This window comes from Thermobia domestica, chromosome 7 (genome assembly GCF_964235325.1).
Source record: "Thermobia domestica chromosome 7, izTheDome1.hap1.1, whole genome shotgun sequence".
In the NCBI taxonomy this organism is placed as follows: Eukaryota; Metazoa; Arthropoda; class Insecta; order Zygentoma; family Lepismatidae; genus Thermobia; species Thermobia domestica.
In genome coordinates this window covers 35,650,423-35,670,054 of record NC_137460.1, presented here as the reverse complement: position 1 = coordinate 35,670,054, position 19,632 = coordinate 35,650,423, and the positions used below count along the sequence as shown (strand labels likewise).

The 19,632-nt window shown below is 38.0% G+C and overlaps 1 protein-coding gene across 1 annotated transcript in view; it reads left to right on the top strand.

Annotated features, from left to right (window-relative positions):
• The window catches only part of LOC145690005 (uncharacterized), an 83,242-nt gene that overhangs the window by 38,618 nt on the left and 24,992 nt on the right, over positions 1-19,632 (top strand). The window contains exons 4-5 of the mRNA XM_081764478.1: positions 8,086-8,206; positions 11,992-12,174. Of these exons, the coding sequence (XP_081620604.1) occupies positions 8,086-8,206; positions 11,992-12,174 (304 nt within the window). The remainder of the gene's footprint in view (positions 1-8,085; positions 8,207-11,991; positions 12,175-19,632) is intronic.

The following is a 19,632-nucleotide window of genomic DNA, read 5'->3' as shown; positions in this document are numbered from 1 at the left end:
AAGATCCAGACTATAGGCAGGATGAGGCAGAATGTCAACAACACTTTGCCAGCAGATGGGACAACTTTGAATATTCTTGGCAGAGGAAACGACGTATGGCGGTACTCCATCCACTGACGCTTCGTTTCCTGGTTGCAATGGTGCATCCACGACTTGTCGCCGGCTTGAACGTTTCTGGGTGCACAAGCTTCCGCAGTCAGAAATTCAATGGCAGCCCACTGTTTTAAATGGATGTTATCACTATGGATGGCTCCATTACTCTGGAACAAGAAGATATAGAAAGTGACATTCTATAGCTTAAACATCAGTGCATTTATGATAAACAGTTCAGAATGTTTGCAGTTCTATTGGTCAAGTAGTTAGCTTAGAGGCATTACTTTCTGAATCACCCACGTACATCTTAAGATGAAATCCGAATTCCATGAGCTCTGCCATGAATCGAATCCGGGTCTCCAGCGCCGAAGATGCATGCACTAACCATCGTATAGCCACAAGGAAGGATAAGATCACAAGAGAGAGTGAAAGAGGGAGAGGAAGAAAAATTGAAGGATTACGTAAGTTCTGTCTGTCAAAGCTCGTGTTGTCTTGATTAGTGAATATCAATACGAAAGCTTTATTTAACTGTGATGTTCGTGTTTCCACTTACTAGTTCTCACAATTTTCTAACTATTTCTAGCATCATCATCATCAAAAGTATTCTGGCATTAATGGCAGGTCACTTCCTGCAACTAACAAGCTTCCATGCTCCACGGTCTTCCGCTAACCTCTTCGTCTTCACATACGATTTCTGTTTTGATATCGTCCATTAATTGTAATCTTCTTCGTCCCTTCCTTTTCTTTCCTGCCACCATACCTTATAGCACGTCTCTCATGATACAGTTCCTTTTTAGCCAATGTCCCAATCAGTTTCTCTTCGTCTTCTTAATAAAAACTAAAAATTGTTCTTCCACTACTACCATTTCTAACACTCTCTCATTTGTTTTCCCGCTCGTCCCATCTAATTCTCTCTATTCTTCTCTACACCCACATTTCGAAAGCTTCCAGTCGTTTTTCATCATTTTTGCGTATTTCTAGTATATAGGACGTTGTTTTCTACAGGGTGTCCGAGAAGTCCTTCCCTGATTATAGAAATTGATAACTCAGGCTAGAAATAAGATAGAAATATGAAACTGGCGTTGAATTGTTTACAAACTATAAAAGTTTTGGTCACATCAATACACTTTCACATGAGCACCCTTGGTAGCACGTAGCACATCTAGGCGATATTCAATTTCCAGCCACACATTAGCCAACATCACTGGAGGGATCGATGCAACGACTGTGGTTATTCGTTGCTGCAGGGTTTCAAGATCTGGTACACGTGTTCGGTAGACCTCATCCTTGACATAACCCCATAAAAAGAAGTCTAATGGGGTTATGTCAGGAGAGCGTGGAGGCCAAGCTGTTGGCCCATCACGACCAATCCATCGCCCAGGAAATGTCCTATCGAGATAGACACGGACGTCCAAACCCCAATGAGGTGGTGCACCGTCTTGCTGAAAAACGACATCGGGGCGATACTGAAGCAGCTGAGGAACAGCATACAGCTGCAACATATCCAGGTACACTGCAGATGTGATGGTATCCTCAGCGAAGAAGAATGGCCCGATAATTCGATCGTGCAATAACGCGCACCAAACATTCACCTTTGGACTGCCCCTGGTGAACTTCCTGACCTCCCTGGGGGGTTCTGAACCTCAAATGCGTACATTATGGCGATTCACTACTCCACTGACAAAGAATGTCGCTTCGTCGGAAAAGGCAGTTCGTCTGAGATAACCATTATCTGTGCCTTCTCCTGGTTGGTTGGCATAGCTTCTTGGGCTTCTTACTTACGCACTACAAACCTAAAACAAACAAAAAAAAAAAAAAAAAAAATTGAGACTTGGTAAAACAGAACAAACCTAACACAGACAAAAACTTTTATAGTTTGTAAACAATTCAACACCAGTTTCATATTTCTATCTTATTTCTAGCCTGAGTTATCAATTTCTGTAATCAGGGAAGGACTTCTCGCACACCCTGTATGTTCCTTCTCGCAGAGGGTTGCTTGCTTGTGGGTACTACACCCATTTATGTTATTATTGGAGTGATTATTTATCTAAGGAGTATCATCAAGAAAATAGCATAAAATGTTTCTTCTTAGGCAGAGTATAAAACAGTATCGCAGTCTTCATATGATGTTTTCAGTTCACAAGGGAATTAAGTCCACTTTTTAAAGTCATTTTAAACATGTTTCATCTTTAAAATCTCTGTCTGGAACTAGTTTCAGAGCTTAAGAAATTTATGTTCAGATATTGTAAATATCTCATAAGGTTAAAAAGGAATAGTGTTAACTTTTCAATGTACTTGTACTTAAGTATATAGCATAACCTCGCTCTCTTTTTCTCTTTGGTTACTATGAATGCCCCACATTTTAATGGAAAAATTAACATATATGCATTTCATATTGTTAACTAAAAGAAATGCTTTCTCCATTGCCATCTTTTATGTCAATCATTGATGTCCATAACACAGCGTATATCCTGTGAAAGGTTTTAGGACTTTAGCACTGTATATGACCCAGTTAACACTTTGTTTCCCAAAGAATGAATTTATGAAGAAAAAGAAAACAACAAACGTTCAACGTCAATTGGCTATACAGTTTCAGCACGAATGAAAATCCTGGAAATAATTTACACTCCTGTCCTTACATGGCTTGCAAAGTTCATACCAAAAGATGATTTCCTTCTAAATCCACTAGGTTGCACGGAGAAAAGAGTTAAAACTGTGGTTTCACACTGAAACCACTAGGCCGGAAAGGGTCAGGATTTTCCGTTTCGGGAATACAAAATATTGTCTCTTTTATAATGATAATAATAATAAGAGCCGCATATGGGTTTGATGAAGCTCTAAACTATTGAAGATAATGGGGCCCTTTATAAGTTGAAAGCTGTCCTTTATCAAATTGCCGCGTTATTCTATATGTAATATAGGATCTTATATACAGAAATACATACCTAGGTATCTTATGTACAGAAATAAACAAACTAGTTGTATTTTAGGAAGGAGGCTAGCAGGAAGGACCCCACTACTTACATCATAGGAGCCTACTTACATCAGACGCACACCCAGAGGTTATCCTTGGGAGGGGTCCAAACTTTGGCGGAGAGATCCAATATTACAACCATTACTAGGGATGTGCACGAGACGAGTCGAGACAGGATTTTCCTGACAAAATTCGAGTCGAGACACGGCTCTTCCAATAGAGAAATATACATTTTTCGAGTCGAGACATTATTTTTACAGCCCATTTTCGAGACGAGACAGCCACGAATCTTGTCTCGTGCGCATCCCGACACACTACGTCTATACACTATTTAACCAACGTTGTTCTATACCCTAAAACACGAAAAGTATAGTTTATTAAGGAAATGTTCAAATGTATGTTGAGTTATAAAGTTTTTTTTTTTTTTGGAGGAGGGAGGTGGGGTCCGGTCTTAGTGCGTTCCCGTTGATGTGCTCTTTGATGTGTGGTGCACATATATTTTGTTCTAGTGACGTATTAGGGTCCTAACAGAATTAAAAAAAAAAAAAAGTCAAATGTACTGAAAACGTTTCGTAAATCACGTGAAAAGTTAAACGGTTGTTCAATGGTAGAGCGATCACCTCTTGTGATTCTATTGAACACACACAATATCTTATCAGTGTGCTTTTCCCGGGGTTTTCCCGATTCGTTTCACATTCTTTTACCACCAATTCTTGCATTATTTATTTGTATATTCATTAACATTTCTCATTCGTCTCCCGTTTCTTTCAGCCTACAGGTAGGGACGTACGCAGAAATTTATTTCGGGAGGGGTCTAAAGCATTTCGGGGGGATTCAAATACAATTTGAGGCTAAATTATATGAATATTTCTAAAATTGCCGCTAAAAGTAGACTACATTTACAAAAAAAGTCGGGATTTCGGGGGGAGGGGTCCGGACCCCCAGGCCCTCCCTTGCGTACGACCCTGCCTACAGTTAATAACACTCTCCACTAAGTTCATCCCGGCTTTTTGAAAATTTTAATGATTAATTTATAGACAATGACTATCTTTATTTTTTGTTTGTTTGTAAAAACTAAGCCAGGAGCTTTCTATAAACTGCTATTAAATATACAGGATGGGGCAGGAAAACGGGAAAATTTCAATTAACGCAAAATGCACTTCTCAACATAGGAAAAAGTACATTTAATGATTGAGATGCATGTAAAGAGTGTGCTATTAACAATGATATTAGCTATGGTGCTTACATGTCCCTTTATGTCTTGAAGACGACATCGGAAAGATGTGCTCCATCTTGACATACACATTATGATGCTATGCTTTGAAAATTTGGCGGAATGCTCTGTGTATTATTTCTTGGAGGAACGTCAGTGAGTTCTTTAATCACCAGTTTCAGTTCAACAATGGTTGTGGGACGTGTACTGTACTCTTTGCTTTCGACATGTCCTCACAAAGAGAAGCTTCAAACACTGAGTTCAGGGGAACTCGGAGCAGGGACGTCATTTAGGGAGAGCAGGGAGGGGCAATTGCCCCCTCTGAGTATGAGATTTATATAGATCTTATCAATAAAATGGTAGTAAATCTGTGAAAAATGCGAAATTTTACTTATATCATGGGGTCTTGAACCCTCCAAGCGAAACCTGAAATGACGCTCCTGACTCGGAGGCCATAGAATGCCATCAAATGCTTTCACAATGAACAAACATTCCGCACAAGTCCAGTGGTTCATTATTACTAAATGGCAAAGTCTTCTCAATGTTGTCTTATCGGTCCCAAACAAGTGCCAACCATACAGTGTTGCTAATTCTAGATTCAAAATTTCCTGTTTCCCTGCGCCACTCTCTATTAATGATAGTTTCTAAACCTTTTCTTCTAGACCAGACACTTCAATATGTACTTTATTAAGTTATAATTGTTGGGCACCAAAATTTATAGGAAATGTCTTTAACACAGCATTATTAGTTTGACTATCCATGGCTTTGGATTGATTATTTTAACAATACACAAACACACTTTTAAGCTTTGATCGGTGTTTCTTTTGTTAAAATTATTAGTTTATATAATAACATTTTGAAGACACCATCTGCCTCAGTTCTAAATATTTGATGTACTTGATTGGCTTTAAGTTACTCGCGGTAATATTCACACAAAAGAAGAGGTTAACTTAGCAAAGAGCATTAACTTTATACTGTCAGTTCAGAGGCGGCTTTTAGTTTATACTGTATGTGTGGTTAACTGTATGTTGATTGATGTTGTCAATCCTTTCTTACTTTTTAAATCGGAGTTCTCTATCTTCTAATTACTTATACAAGTAAATTAACCAATTCCCTCATCATGTTGAACTAGCATCAATAAATTCTATGTAAATCCTAAACTTCAATCGAGCACGAACTCTAGCAGCATTAGACAGTAGGCCCAACAGCGGGGAAACGATAGTCTAGCCAGCTTCTAATATTGGCTCTACGTTGTAATCGTTCGCCTTGTCAAGCATTTGTCAACCAACTTAACCGCCAACTTATCCCTTACAAGAGAAGTAAAATTGCGATTGGATGCACAGGGTCGAAACCGTTGTATAGGTGACGGCAAATTGTTGGTTGGCCAATAAATACTTTATAAACAAAACTCAATCAACATATGTTGTTTACAGGCAGAACTCTGTTATTTATAAGCAAAAATCAACATCTGTTGTTTACAAGCATAACTCAATCCTCATATGTTGTTTACAAGCAAAACTCAATCAACATCTGTTGTTTACAAGAAGAACTCAATCAACATTTGTTGTTTACAAGTAGAACTCAATTAGCATCTGTTGTTTATAAGCAAAACTCAATCAACATCTGTTGTTTACAAGAAGAATTGAATCAGCATCTGTTCGTAAAGTTATTTCTCTTGTTTATGAACAGAATTCAATCAGCAGCTGTTTGTAGAGTGACTTGTTTCCCCAATATAACGTCCTGTATATTGCACGAGACCTGTATAACTTTAACATCCGCGGTTGGGTATTGATTTCGAAACTTTTTACCATCGTTACCAAAGCGGTAGAGAAAAAGTGGCCTGATGTGGATAGATTTAAAAACATTTGTTCGTCCAAACGTCTGAATGATAATATGGACCGGTTAATCATCTTTGTCTTTGCTTCCAGCAACAGGCAGGGTTTACATATGGCGGACTCTTAAAGAGGTGTGTGCTCCTGGCTGCTTACATTTTACCGTAAGACATCTTACCGTTACTCTGTCCTGATGTGGGCGCTAATTTCATGTTATCGTGTTTTTCCTATTATTTTTGTCACAGAACGACATCGTGAAAATTTTAGGCGTCAGGTATATCCTACGGCACTACATATATTGTTCTCAAACAGTCACTCAACTTCCCAAGCTGATAATGCGCTAATGCACCTCAGCCAGTTGTGCTTTTAGGAACATCAGGATGAACTTCAGTACCTCCTCTGGCCCATTCAATCCCTCGACTTGAACATTATTGAAACCGGAACAGACTTCCTCCTCCAGTACCACTGATGCTTCATTGTATTGTTACATGTCCGCCACGAAGGCCGAAAAAATGTTATTTAAGCAATTAAAACATTGTAAAATAGTAAATAACTCTAAAAACTACGTTTAAAAACCATTAAATAGCAATAAGCAAAAGCCAAAATTAAATTAAACTAAGCCAAACCCCACATGGTAACTTCCATGTATTTTTTTCTGTATTTGGTTCTGTTTAAGTTTCACTATTTATAAATTTGTCATGTGTTTGGAATCAAAAACTTGATTCATGTTTATATGTGACTAAATTAAAAACTTTTCTATGGACTGTTAAAATTATCTAATGTACATCTTTAAATTACTTTTACCACGATTATGTACAGTTTTTATTTAATGACAGATACTGAATCTCAACACATAAATTAAACTGAAAAGATAGCTGAAGAAACAATCGTTTTGACGTCATTAGAACTTGATAATACTTTGATAATTATGGGAGTTAAGACGATTATTTCTTTATTGATAAAACGCAGTAGCAGGATTTGATCACAATGTAAAATGAAACTAACAACTTATCCTTTCTTAGAAGTAGCTTTTACCTTTCTCACGATTAGTAGAATATTAGATGATTGTTAGAAAACTACGACATATTTGTTTGTATGAATAACAGAATCATACGATTTTCCCTCTTTACCGTTACACTAAGTCAATCAAAACCTCCAAAATAACAATAAAAATTTTGTTCGAGCGGTGGGAGGAATCAAAATGCTAGGGGCTGCCCTGCGACACTACAAAGTATTTGGTAAAGGAAATACTTTTCACAAAAGAAGCAAGTAACTGCATTAAGGGGGTGGTCAACTCCATTGAAGGACTCGTGGTAGTACGCCTGATAGTAACACTGGCAAATTCCGTATGTGTACAACTTCATTCCAACACCGATTTGTCCTGCCCTGACTTGAATTGGGTCGATTTGACTTTGAGAGACAGTGTTGGAATGTGTCACGAACCACTATATATTGAAATTGCTCAGAATGGAAATAAAAATATTATCAATATGTACAAATTAATATATACATATATATCTAATTGGCACTAGCAAAAATAGTAATGAGAACGGTCGGATTGGGTCTGACAGACTCACAAGTTATTCAGAGGTCTACTGGAAGCACATGCACATTGACAATAAATCAAACCGGGCTGCGATACTAGCGCCTCTTCTATGGCGTTTTAGGGTTGGTATGCGAAGATACAATTCGCACTGCTAATTTTAAAGTGAAAATTGCATTTAAAAAAATAATTGCATACAGAGCCAGTCCAGCTAGTCTGGAGATACAGTTTGTCCTAGAATTTTTATAGTCTTTGTGAAGTTTGGAAATTATTTGATTACTACACACACACACACACACACACACACACACCGTATATTTAAGTAGCATTAGCCTATAAATGTTTTGCATGAAAATCTGTTGAAGTTAAGTGTTACTACAAGCCTCTAAACATTAGCCCATCAGTTTAATTCACTTTCTTTTTCTTGCAGCTAGAAGGAGCAACATGGGTTGTTTTATCCGCTATAGCGATGATGCTATACAACTGCAACTATCTAGTTGAATTTAATGCACAGAGATTTGAAACATACATCTACCTTATCTACTTTCGAAGTGAGTATTCTTGAAATGTCTTGTTGGTTTTTTCTTTTAAATATTACATTTATATTATCCCTTTGGTAATACGGGATATTGCTATAACCAAGAAGATTTCCCTCCTCATCTCCCTTGCAATTCGCACACTGTCAACAGATGAGACACGAAGCGTCAAGGACACATTTTACACATCGACTGTGGTAACCATAACTCGTGATCTCAATATATTTACGGAATAGGTTACATTTTGTTGCTAGTTAAGATGGAACATTCAAAGGTTTTACAACTGATTTGAACATTTTTATTGTTTTATTCATTATAAACATCTAGTGAATTAATATTTTAACACTTTAAATGTGCACTACCACTTCACGAAAAATAACCCCGAAGTTCGTTTACCAAAGTCTGCTTTCTCCTTCTTAGTCATTTTAACTTTTAAGAAGTTTGATTTACCAAAACTGTTTTATATATGAACCTTATCTGTTTGCGTGTAGGTTTGCTCGGGAGACAAAGAACCTCAAGAAGTACTTTGATCAATACCATCAATTTTCGCCAAGAAAATAGGGTTAACTGTTAGAAAACATGTCCATGGATGGAAGTGATATGTAAACCGGTAATGGACAAAAGCAATAACTTCGGTTTTTACGTTGATCACTATAGGCCAAAAATGGTAACAGCCAGATGTTGTTTCCTACAATCGATTAAGCGTCCGGTTTCCGGTTTCTATACTAAAACCGGAAGTGATAAAAATCCTCTACAATTTCCGGTTTCAATATTGATGTACGTAGAGCGAAAATGATAAGACATAGCGAGAAGCATTTTTGGAATCGATTTGATGTTCTTAAGAAGTGTCAGTTTTCTCAATTAATCATATCGCTATAGAATAAAAAAGGTAATAGATAGCGATAAGCAGTGTTCTCTAAGCAATTAAGGTCACAAGAATATATTATATCTGCAATCTCTTTATACTAAAATTTGAGACCCGGGTTCGATATCCTGCGTGAGCTTATGCTGTTTGGATCCGATGTTCAGTTGTAGGTTTCTATTGGGTGTCTTACATAATCTCACTGCTGAATGGGACGCTTAAACTTCAATCCAATTAAGTAACAATGTCTTTGAAATAACATCTTTGACACAGGTACAACTCTTGGTAGTAACGTGCTATAAAAGATATAATGATTTATTATTGAAAAAAAACGTTAAATCCTATATAAAAACGTTACTAAATTGATTAATTGAGATATAGATTTTGACGTTCCTTTACATCATTGAGGGTACATAAGAATTGCCCTTCCATTTCATCGCTTCTCAAAAAGGGGGCGTGGTTTGGCAACGCAAGAATGCGACTACTTAGAATAATCTCATTGTCCACATTTACAGTGACGCTACTTCTGCGTGAGTCACACTTTTAATATTTATGTACACATTGCCAATTGCCTGAACCATTTTTCTGATTTTGTTCAGGTTGAATCTATAACCTTCGTGGATCAACAACATTTTCGTTCTTATGCCTTTGATAAACTGAACTCCCTCCGTTTTCTGATCAGAGAAACTGAGAAGATGGGTGAAGAATAAAGTAAAGGTTGATTCTGGCGCTTGACTAACATGAAATTAAATTACTCGTCAATTTAGGGTATACTGAAACGGTAAAGCCAGTAAATTATATATGAGTAATAAAGGGGAACTCGTAACCAGTCAAAGCCACATTCGTCATCATCATGAGCGATAAAGTGGGACGAACAACGCGTCCTTTCCGAGAAGCGATGAAATGGGAACTGTTGTAGTGGGCATAAATCCTATAAGAGAGATATGAAACACTACTCCCACCGAAGATCGAATTCAGCACCACGTGCAGAGAAGTCCATGAAAAGGTCAATATTATAACTGATTATACAAATTATACAACACGTTGGACTTTCACTTTGTTTTTCCTGATCATCCGATAATGAATTCCTTGAAAATGGAAGAAAAGTAAATCCCTGGTAATACAAATTGTATCACTTTTAAAGCTTTGATGTAACAAGAATAAATTACTTTTCTATTTCATTATCCCCGATCATGCCCTTAAAGCTAGAGGAGGTGGGTGGCTAATGAAAGTGAGTGATTGGTAAACTAAATATTTCATGCTCTCCCATTGGGAATGAAACCAGGGACCACGTGGACCAAAGGCACACGCACTAGCTACTAGATCAGCGGCGAGGGCTTTTTGCATTTTTAATCAAGACTGGGAAAATGATAAGATTAGTTTCATTGAATTTGCACATCCCAAAACGAAAATTACGTAGATAGTAGAGCAACACTAAATTTTGCTTAGCTACAGTTACCGGCTGCAACTATTTGTATTTGCCATTTTAGCTTACTAACGTCATGGATTTCCTTGTTTTAGTCGCATCGTGGAGTTTGGAAAGTCTTATTGCCATCCCCTTGGTTTGAAGACTTCCTTTCAAATGACAAGGACTATTTCGCGGGATTCAATAACTATAATACCAGAGGTCTGCGTTGTACTGTTAAACGATTCTTCCCGCCCCTGTCACTGATCTATGGTTTGATGTTCGTATTAGAACTGATTGAATAATATTTACACTATGGGTGCTCTATTAGCATTAATGACCGGATACCACTAAGTGCTTATTCACCTTACGCTGCTCAAATCATTATGTGTAGGTCTGCCATTTGGCGGGACGACAGCCTCAACCCTTCTAGGAAGACTTTGCATAAAGTTACGAAAGACTTTGTCAGGTATTGTCCTTCGTTTTTCCTGCAACATGGCAAACAGTGCGATGGTGGTTAGAAGCATTGTTATCTGGCCAAATATAATCAATAAAGTTAAGTGGCACTGTGGGCCTGCCAGTCAAGCAGGTGCATCTCCATCTCCTCAAACCACTTTGTAAAGGTATACGCTTTAAGAGTGTTGGTATTATCATGTTGAAACACGAACGGCTCATTGTCGAACTGCTGCTGAAGGGTAGGTAGCGCAGAATTACCTAGGATTACTTGACAGGCATCATCATTCGTGATTTGACGCACTAATACCATGGGATCCCAGTTGAATCCATGAAAACCAAACACATATCATGATTGGTTCAACGCCATAGTGGGAACACTGAGTGAAACTCAGTGGTAAGTAGTGAAACTCTGTGGCTACGGTGACCAAACATTTTTGCCGGTGTGTGTTTTCACTTTCCGTCTAGGACATCGCTGGCCCTTATCATACAGTTTTCGTGATGTTCCTGGACGGGGTTACGGTTTAGCATCCCCTTTCGTTCCCATTTCCCCATTATGTCAAACACGCTTACATGTGGGATCTGAAACTTGCCGAAACTCTAACGAATTGAATGGCTGAATTGGTGGGCTCCAATGATCATGTCCTCCTTTAAGCTATATTTAACCCTCTTCGTCCGCTTATTTTGACTACTAGTGATCATATTATGTTCTCTGGATCGCGCACCTTCTTTCTGTTGCACATTTGTGACACCCAGATGGGTAAACTTGACTTTCGGGCTGTATTTAGTCATTAATGCCAATGAAGTTATATAAATTTATGTATTTCTCATTTCCTGGGTTTCAGATTCGACTCTTAGTTTGGATTCAGACTTTTTGACGTTGACCTGCTTCATGAGGTAATTTACAGTCTCTTGAGTTACGGACTCTGGTTTATAATGAAAACAATGGTGGCAATATGAGCATCTGATTAACTACACATCACCCAACTAAATTGCCACCTTTCCAGCCCATATCGAATGGTTAGCAGGTAGGAGTAAAGATATAAGATTTGTGCTTATTTATTTATTTTTTAATTACAGATGGAAACTGTGCAATGCCCATTACTTTTACTCCACCAACCGATGTTACGCTGGGAGACGGTTCTACGATTGAACCTGTTACATGGCCGTATAATCCTTATCCAGTGTACAGAACCTATCAATGGATGACAACGTACCTGGCACTTAGTTCATTCTGGGTTTTCACCTCACTCGTCCTAACAGGTAAGCATTTTAAAAAGACTCATTGATATTCAAGAAATGAAAAAGAGCGACTGGACGGAAAATTGAAAAAGCGTTTCCGTCTTATCGTGCCAATGGTCTGTAGTTAATCTGAGGAAGCACTGCACAAAGTGGCATGTAAATCATTAAATATAATCTGCCATTATGAAAGGCCACTTGCCGCTACTGAGAAGCTTCCATGAACTACGGTCTTCAACTAACTTTGTCGTCTTCACGAACGATTTTTCTGTTTTAATATCACCCACCAATTGTAGCCTGTTGCCTCTCCCTCTTTTTCTTGCCACCATACCTTCTAATATGTCCCCCTGGTAAAATTCCTTCTCAGTCAAACCAGTTTATCTTCCTCTTTTCAATTAAATCTAAAATTATCATTTTCTCCTCTAATGTTTATAGCACCTTATTCAATTCCCGTTCGACCCAGCTAATTCTACATTTTGATGGATTTCAGGCTATTTTCATCACTTTTGCGTAATGTTCATGGTTTCTTCCCATATAGTACAACACTTCACACGCAACATCACAGGTCTTTCAAGTCTTTATTCAAGAATCCAAAAATAGACTTTTCTACCTTCTAAAGACTTCTTACGTCAATTTTGTCCTTGTTTTTATTTAGCGTTCGTACTTCATGCCAGCACTAACATTACTGCCTCGATATCGAAAACTAGTCATATGTTGTATTTTCTCCCCTCTTATTTCTATATTTGATACTTACCGTTTTATTCCAATCTCCGTGGCTTTTGTCTTTCTAACGTTTATTTTCATCCCATATTCTTCACAACTCTTCCTTAACTTTTCTAAAAATTTTATTAATTTTCTTTTCAAATTCCGTTACCAGCACCCAGTGGCGTAGCAGCTGCCCCCGCAACCCCCGCAGTGCGGGGGGGCCCGAGGTATAGGGGGCCCCGAAGTCTTGTGATGAATAAAGATTTAAAGAAGAAGAACTTCAACCTTACTTCTGTCGGCTTTACAACTAGGGCCCCTTCTCTATACTTTGCGGGGGGGCCCGCAAAAGTGTGCTACGCCACTGCCAGCACCATATCATCTGCAAACCTAATTCAAACCTAGCGTCGTATTATCTATACCTAATTATTCTACTTCCTACGGTAACACCATCTTCATTATATATTCTCTCCTTCACTATCTCTTCTTCATAGACATTTTATAACGACGGTTGGAGACAACATCGCTGTTGAACTCTCCTTCCAATTATATTCTTCTCTGGCTCTACTTTTACACTTACTTGCTGGTTCATATATAAGTTTCTTATGAGTCCTTGATCCTTCTACATCAACATCGTTACTTGTTTGTTGGTATTCAGTCAATAATTATTTTGTCCATCGATCATAATTCCTTTTAATATGTTCATCCTACTCCCATCTTAATGCTTTCATTTCATAACAATCTTCATAGGGACTGCGGTGGCTCACTGGTAAGAGTGTTCACATCTTGTGCATGGGATCCTTGGTTCGATCCCAGCTCGCGCCAAGTGAGCTTTGTGTTGGACAAACACCGTGTGCGTGGGTTCTTCCGTTTCTTCGCACTTTCTTCATTCCACCATTTCATTAATTTCTCACCATCAGTCTCCTTTAGCCTAGCCGCCATATGCGTGGGACGTGAAACTTAAAGATTTCATTTCATTTTTCAACAATTTTCATCACTCTTGTCCTCTTTCGAATTCACGGGCTTCTTCTACTACCTTTACGAGTGTTTGTTATCACGCTTCGTTTTGTGGCTCCTCGGAATTATTCATAGATTCCTTTAGCCTTGGAGCATAATCATGGGATGTTAAACTAAAATAATAATAATTAAGATATGGAAATAAGGATAAAGAGAGAATGAAGTATTTCTTATAGACTACAATTGCTCTTGTAAACAGATAATTGTTAAAAGTTAATTTTGCGTCATTTATCGCTTACGTTTTCGTGACAATCAATCAAGACAAGTGTGTTACGTCAACGTAATCGGGCCTTGTTACCTGATATAATTAACAATTCATTCATCGTAGATATGAATAAAAACAACACAACAAACTGAATAAAGTACTCTACTTATCTCGTATTAAGAATTCCTTGACTTGGCTTTTTTTAAAAGTTTTTTGTAAGCTCAAATTTTCCTTAAATCTGTTTTTCCAATTTACTTATGAATTTAATAATTTCTGTTCGGTCAGAAGTTCATTTTGACATGCATTAGCTCAGAAAAATCACACACACAAAATAACAATAGAAATGGCGCGGGACAATTGAAATTTGACCCATGATCCTCTGATCCACGACCAACCGTGACCCATTCTGATCCGCCAACTGCCATGACCCACTCTGACCCATCACCCACCAAAACCCTTCGTCATCAACTCCTCTCCACTGACTAAAAAGTTTTCACTTGTAATGAAACAAGGCTGTAAAACTATCATTAATCGTAATTTGAATTTCCACGATCAATCGCTCAAGCACCGCTCTGTTATAGTACGGTGGATCCGACATAAAATAATAAAGCGTTTGTCATGGGCATATTACGATGAATTTCAATTTAATTACATTGAACAACAACAACAACAAAAAGACTTGTTGAGTATTTCCTTTCCCAAAATACTTGATTCTTACTAATTGTGGGGCGAGAAAAATGAATCTGACCTCACATTTCTTTTATTATGTAGCTACTGTTTTTGAGAAACAGCTGTTGTAATGTAGCTACGGATGCGCACGAGGCAAGATTTGTGGCTGTCTCGTCTCGAAAATGTGCTGTAAAAGTGATGTCTCGAGTCGAAAAATGTATATTTCTCTATTGGAAGAGCCATGTCTCGACTCGAATTTTGTCAGGAAAATCCTGTCTCGACTCGTCTCGTGCGCATCCCTAAATGTAACATTGGGTGTCAATACTTTATATTATGTATTGCATGTATTACATGATATGTATTATCATCTTTATTCAATGCCTTTACTAACTGTTTCATTTATCCCTGTTTGATATGTAACGGAGGCAGGAGGATGCTTTTTATAGGAACAAAAGGGGAATGTTGTATATTCTTCTCACCAGCCAGAAGTCCCTTCTTGGTGGCCCCATCTTTTTGATGTAGGGGCCGCGGTGGCTCAGTGGTAGAGCGTTCACCTCTGGTGCTTGGGGTCCCGGGTTCAATCCCAGCCTCCGCCAAGTGAGCTTTGTGGTGGACAAACACCGTGTGCGTGGGTTTTCTCGGGGTTCTCCCGTTTCCTCCCACTTTCTTCATTCCACCATTTCATTCATTACTCATTATCACCGTCTCCTTTAGCCTAACCGGCATAACCGTGGAACGTAAAACTCAAAGATTTCATTTCATTTTTTCATTTTTTTTTTTTTTTTGATGTAATGGGAAGACCTTCCCAACCATCCTATTCACACACACACACACACACACACAAAAAAAAAAAAAAAACAACGGTATTTGGTGGAACCCAATTGCAATCCTAACACAATAACGATTACTTTTAGGTCTCTTCATAACTACCATTGATGAACATTGTACTGAACTACTGCGAGTATTTGTTTCATGTGTTGATAGACTATGTTTCCTTCATATAGACAACATAACCAATAGGCACTGATGGAAGATAATTGGAATTGTGGGGCAGGACAGTTTTCATACTAAACTTAGAACTGTCTATGAACAGTCTCCACTCCTGTAATTTGTATTTGGAATGAAATTTGTTCATCAAACCAATTACATCATGACAAAATACCACGGTATCCTGCTATGTGAAATAAACATCAAACTGCTTTTGATGATTCCCGTATATTGACACTTTCACATTACCTTGCACTAAGTTCCATTCCTTAAATCGTGATGCAGAAAACTCAGTTTTGTTCTTAAGCAGCTAAAGATCTCAAATGAAATGATTAAGTTCTGTTTGTGAAAGTAGGCGTGGGACCTTTAGTGTTGCACTGCGTGGCATAGTTTCTGTATGAGGGCCTTTATGCTGTCTCCATGTCATCTGTGTCCTCTTCGTCTTCTTCGTCTTGAACATTATATTCGTTTCGAGGACTAGGTACAGGGAGATCTTTGCCATGAGAGATCAGTCTGAGGGCTGACGGGATTTTGGGGTATTGTATAGTTCCTTTCTTCTTTTTGGACACTCCATGTATAATTGGTGGTACTAAACAAAAATAGCAGTCGTTGACATGATTGATTGGCTCCCTCCACACCAATCAATCATGGAATGACCCTTGTTTTGTAACCATCCACGTATATTTACACAGCAAATTTAACAGCATATATGAGGTACCCGTGCCTTGTCCTGGTCCCTACTTTCACACCAAAATAGTGCAAAAATGCTGTTCCCACAAGCGGTATCAAAGGACATTTCCGCTTTCCAAATGTGACTTCACCACACACATAACAAAAAATGTTTGAACTGCTGACACATTGACGATGCATGTTGCTCTTTTTAATCACTCAGCACCCTTTAAGATACCTGAATGGAAACAAGAAAACCATCATTATAAATACAATTTGTGTGGTTATCACTTTAGTACATTTTATTATACTTAAAACCTTATTTTTTTACTTGCAAACGGGACTAAGAATAATGACGTCACCATATGCGATATCGGAATGATGTTTCGCAGGAACATTCCTAGTATGCCAACGTATTAGTGTTTCTTGCTTTTACCCAGAGTTGCTCTAGAGGGCCCGAAACGTCCAGAAAAGGATTTTTTCAAAGAAATTTCCCTGATACTTGCATGAATAAAAATACACAGTATAGTTTAACGAGATTTGGCACAACATTTAAATTAACCTCCAGGGCCGGACCTAGACAATTTGCCGCCCTGTGCAGTGGCATTATTTGCCCCCTCTTTCCCCAGAAAGAACAAACCTTAAAAGACACGATTTTAAGTATGCTACCCCGTATGAACAACGACGGGGAGGAAAAGTGCACTCGCACTCAGAAATGCCTAAACATTACAAATACAATCTCGTTTTGTCTTTTTCTTTAAATAATATTGTTTCTATGTTAGTGTTAGATAAAGCAAACACACCTGTAGAGGACGTCGTTTTATAAAATTCAATATCAAGCTTCACTCTCAAACAAGTTTGCAATTCCAGTGCAACTAGTTCATTTATCTTTAATTATTGATTTTCGTCTGTTAAATCTACGTCTGTTAAAAAAAAAAACTTGTTTCCACCTTCAATGATAAGGAACTTGTTTGTGACAAAGATAATCGTTGTTTTCGTATTGAAACTGAATAACTTACTACATGGAACAGGTGCTGATCGAGAATAGAGTTCTTGTAATTGACAATAATCAAGCAATTCACGCTGGAATTTGTTTGACCATTTGCTTTAGCACTGTCCATGTGAACCTTAAACTAATGCGACCCAAACATGATTTGTGAATAGCCTCGGACAAGGACTGATAACTTGGCACGACCTCGGCAAAAGAAAATGGACATGAGATTTGGAACATGGAATATTAGAAGTCTTTATAGGCCAGGCGCGTTAAAATCTGTTACGAGTAAATTAGAGAAATACAGGATGGACCTAGTAGGAGTTCAGGAAGTTAGGTGGGAAGGAAATGGATCTAAGAATTCCGGAAATTTTACGTTCTTTTACGGGGAAGGAAATAAAAATCACCAGTTAGGAACAGGGTTTTTCGTTCATAAACGTATATTACCAGCAATTAAACGGGTTGAATTTGTTACTGACAGACTTTCTTTTATTACTCTCAAGGGACGGTGGTGTGATATTATTGTTTTAAATGTACGGTACATGCTCCAACTGAAGATAAGGGTGACGATATAAAAGATAGTTTTTACGAAGAAGTGGAACGGATATTTGACCAACTCCCGCGATACCATATGAAGATTCTATTAGGGGATTTCAATGCGAAGGTAGGACGAGAGGATATTTTCAAACCGATTATAGGGAACGAAAGTTTGCATAAGGAAAGTAATGACAACGGTGTTAGACTCGTGAACTTTGCAACATCCAAAAACCTAATCGTGAAGAGTACAAAATTCCCACATCGCGACGTTCATAAATACACTTGGACATCACCAGACGGAAAAAACACATAATCAAATTGATCACGTTTTAGTAGATAGAAGAAGGCAATCTAGCATAATTGACGTCCGGTCGTTTAGAGGGGCTGATTGTGACACTGATCACTACCTGGTAGTAGCGATAATACGGGAGAGATTATCGTTCAATAAAGGTAATATTCAATGTCCGAAAACGGAGAGATTTAATTTAAAGAAATTAGAAGAGAGCCATGTAAGAAAGGAATACCAGATTGAAGTTTCGAATAGATTCTCGGTTTTAGAAGACTCGGAATGCACTAGTGTTGAGGATACTTGGATTGAAATTAGAGATAGCATTAAAAGTTCAGCAATAGAAAAATTGGGACACGCGGAAATACGTAGGAACAAACCATGGTTCGACCAAGAATGCATTAAACTAGCAGAGAAGAGAAAACAGGCAAAATTACGGTGGCTACAAAATCCGAATGAAATAACTACACAAAATTTTGCAGATATCAGGCGGGAAACTTCCAAAACATTTAGAACAAAGAAACGCAATTTTTTGAAAGTTAAAATTAAGGAACTTGAAGATAATAGTAAAAATAAAAATATTCGGGACATGTATAAGGGGATCAGCGAATTTAAGAAAGGCTATCAACCTCGTGCTTATATATTAAAGAAAGCTGACGGAACAGTTCTCACTGATACGCATAGCCTCTTAAATAGATGGAAAGATTTCTTTGACGATTTGCTGAACACGCAGCCAAAAACTAATGCGCGTGGAGAAAAGGAGATACACACCGCAGAACCGTATATTCCAGAACCCAATCGAATAGAAGTAGAAGCCGCTATAAAGAAATTAAAGAAACACAAATCTCCGGGTGTGGATGAAATTCCGGCTGAGTTAATTTTAGCTGGAGGCAAAAAAATGTGGAACAAGATACACAAACTCATTCTCCTTATCTGGAACAAGGAAGAATTGCCACAAGAGTGGAAAGAATCAATCATTGTTCCAATTCACAAGAAAGGCGACAAAACTGACTGTAATAATTATCGAGGCATCTCTCTTCTGTCAACATCCTATAAAATCCTTTCAAATATTCTATTAGCAAGACTGACCCCATACGCAGATGAAATTATTGGAGATTATCAGTGCGGATTTAGACGAAATCGATCAACTATCGACCAAATATTTACCATTCGCCAAATACTCGAAAAAAAGTGGGAATACAATATCCCGGTACATCAACTATTTATTGATTTTAGAAAGGCTTACGACTTGGTTAGGAGAGAAACATTGTACAACGTTCTTACAGAACTTGGAATACCGAGAAAGCTAAGTGGATTAATTAAGATATGCTTAAGTGAATCCCAAAGTAAAGTCCGGGTAGGAAAATTTTTGTCCACGAGCTTTCACGTCCAAAATGGCTTGAAACAAGGAGATGCGTT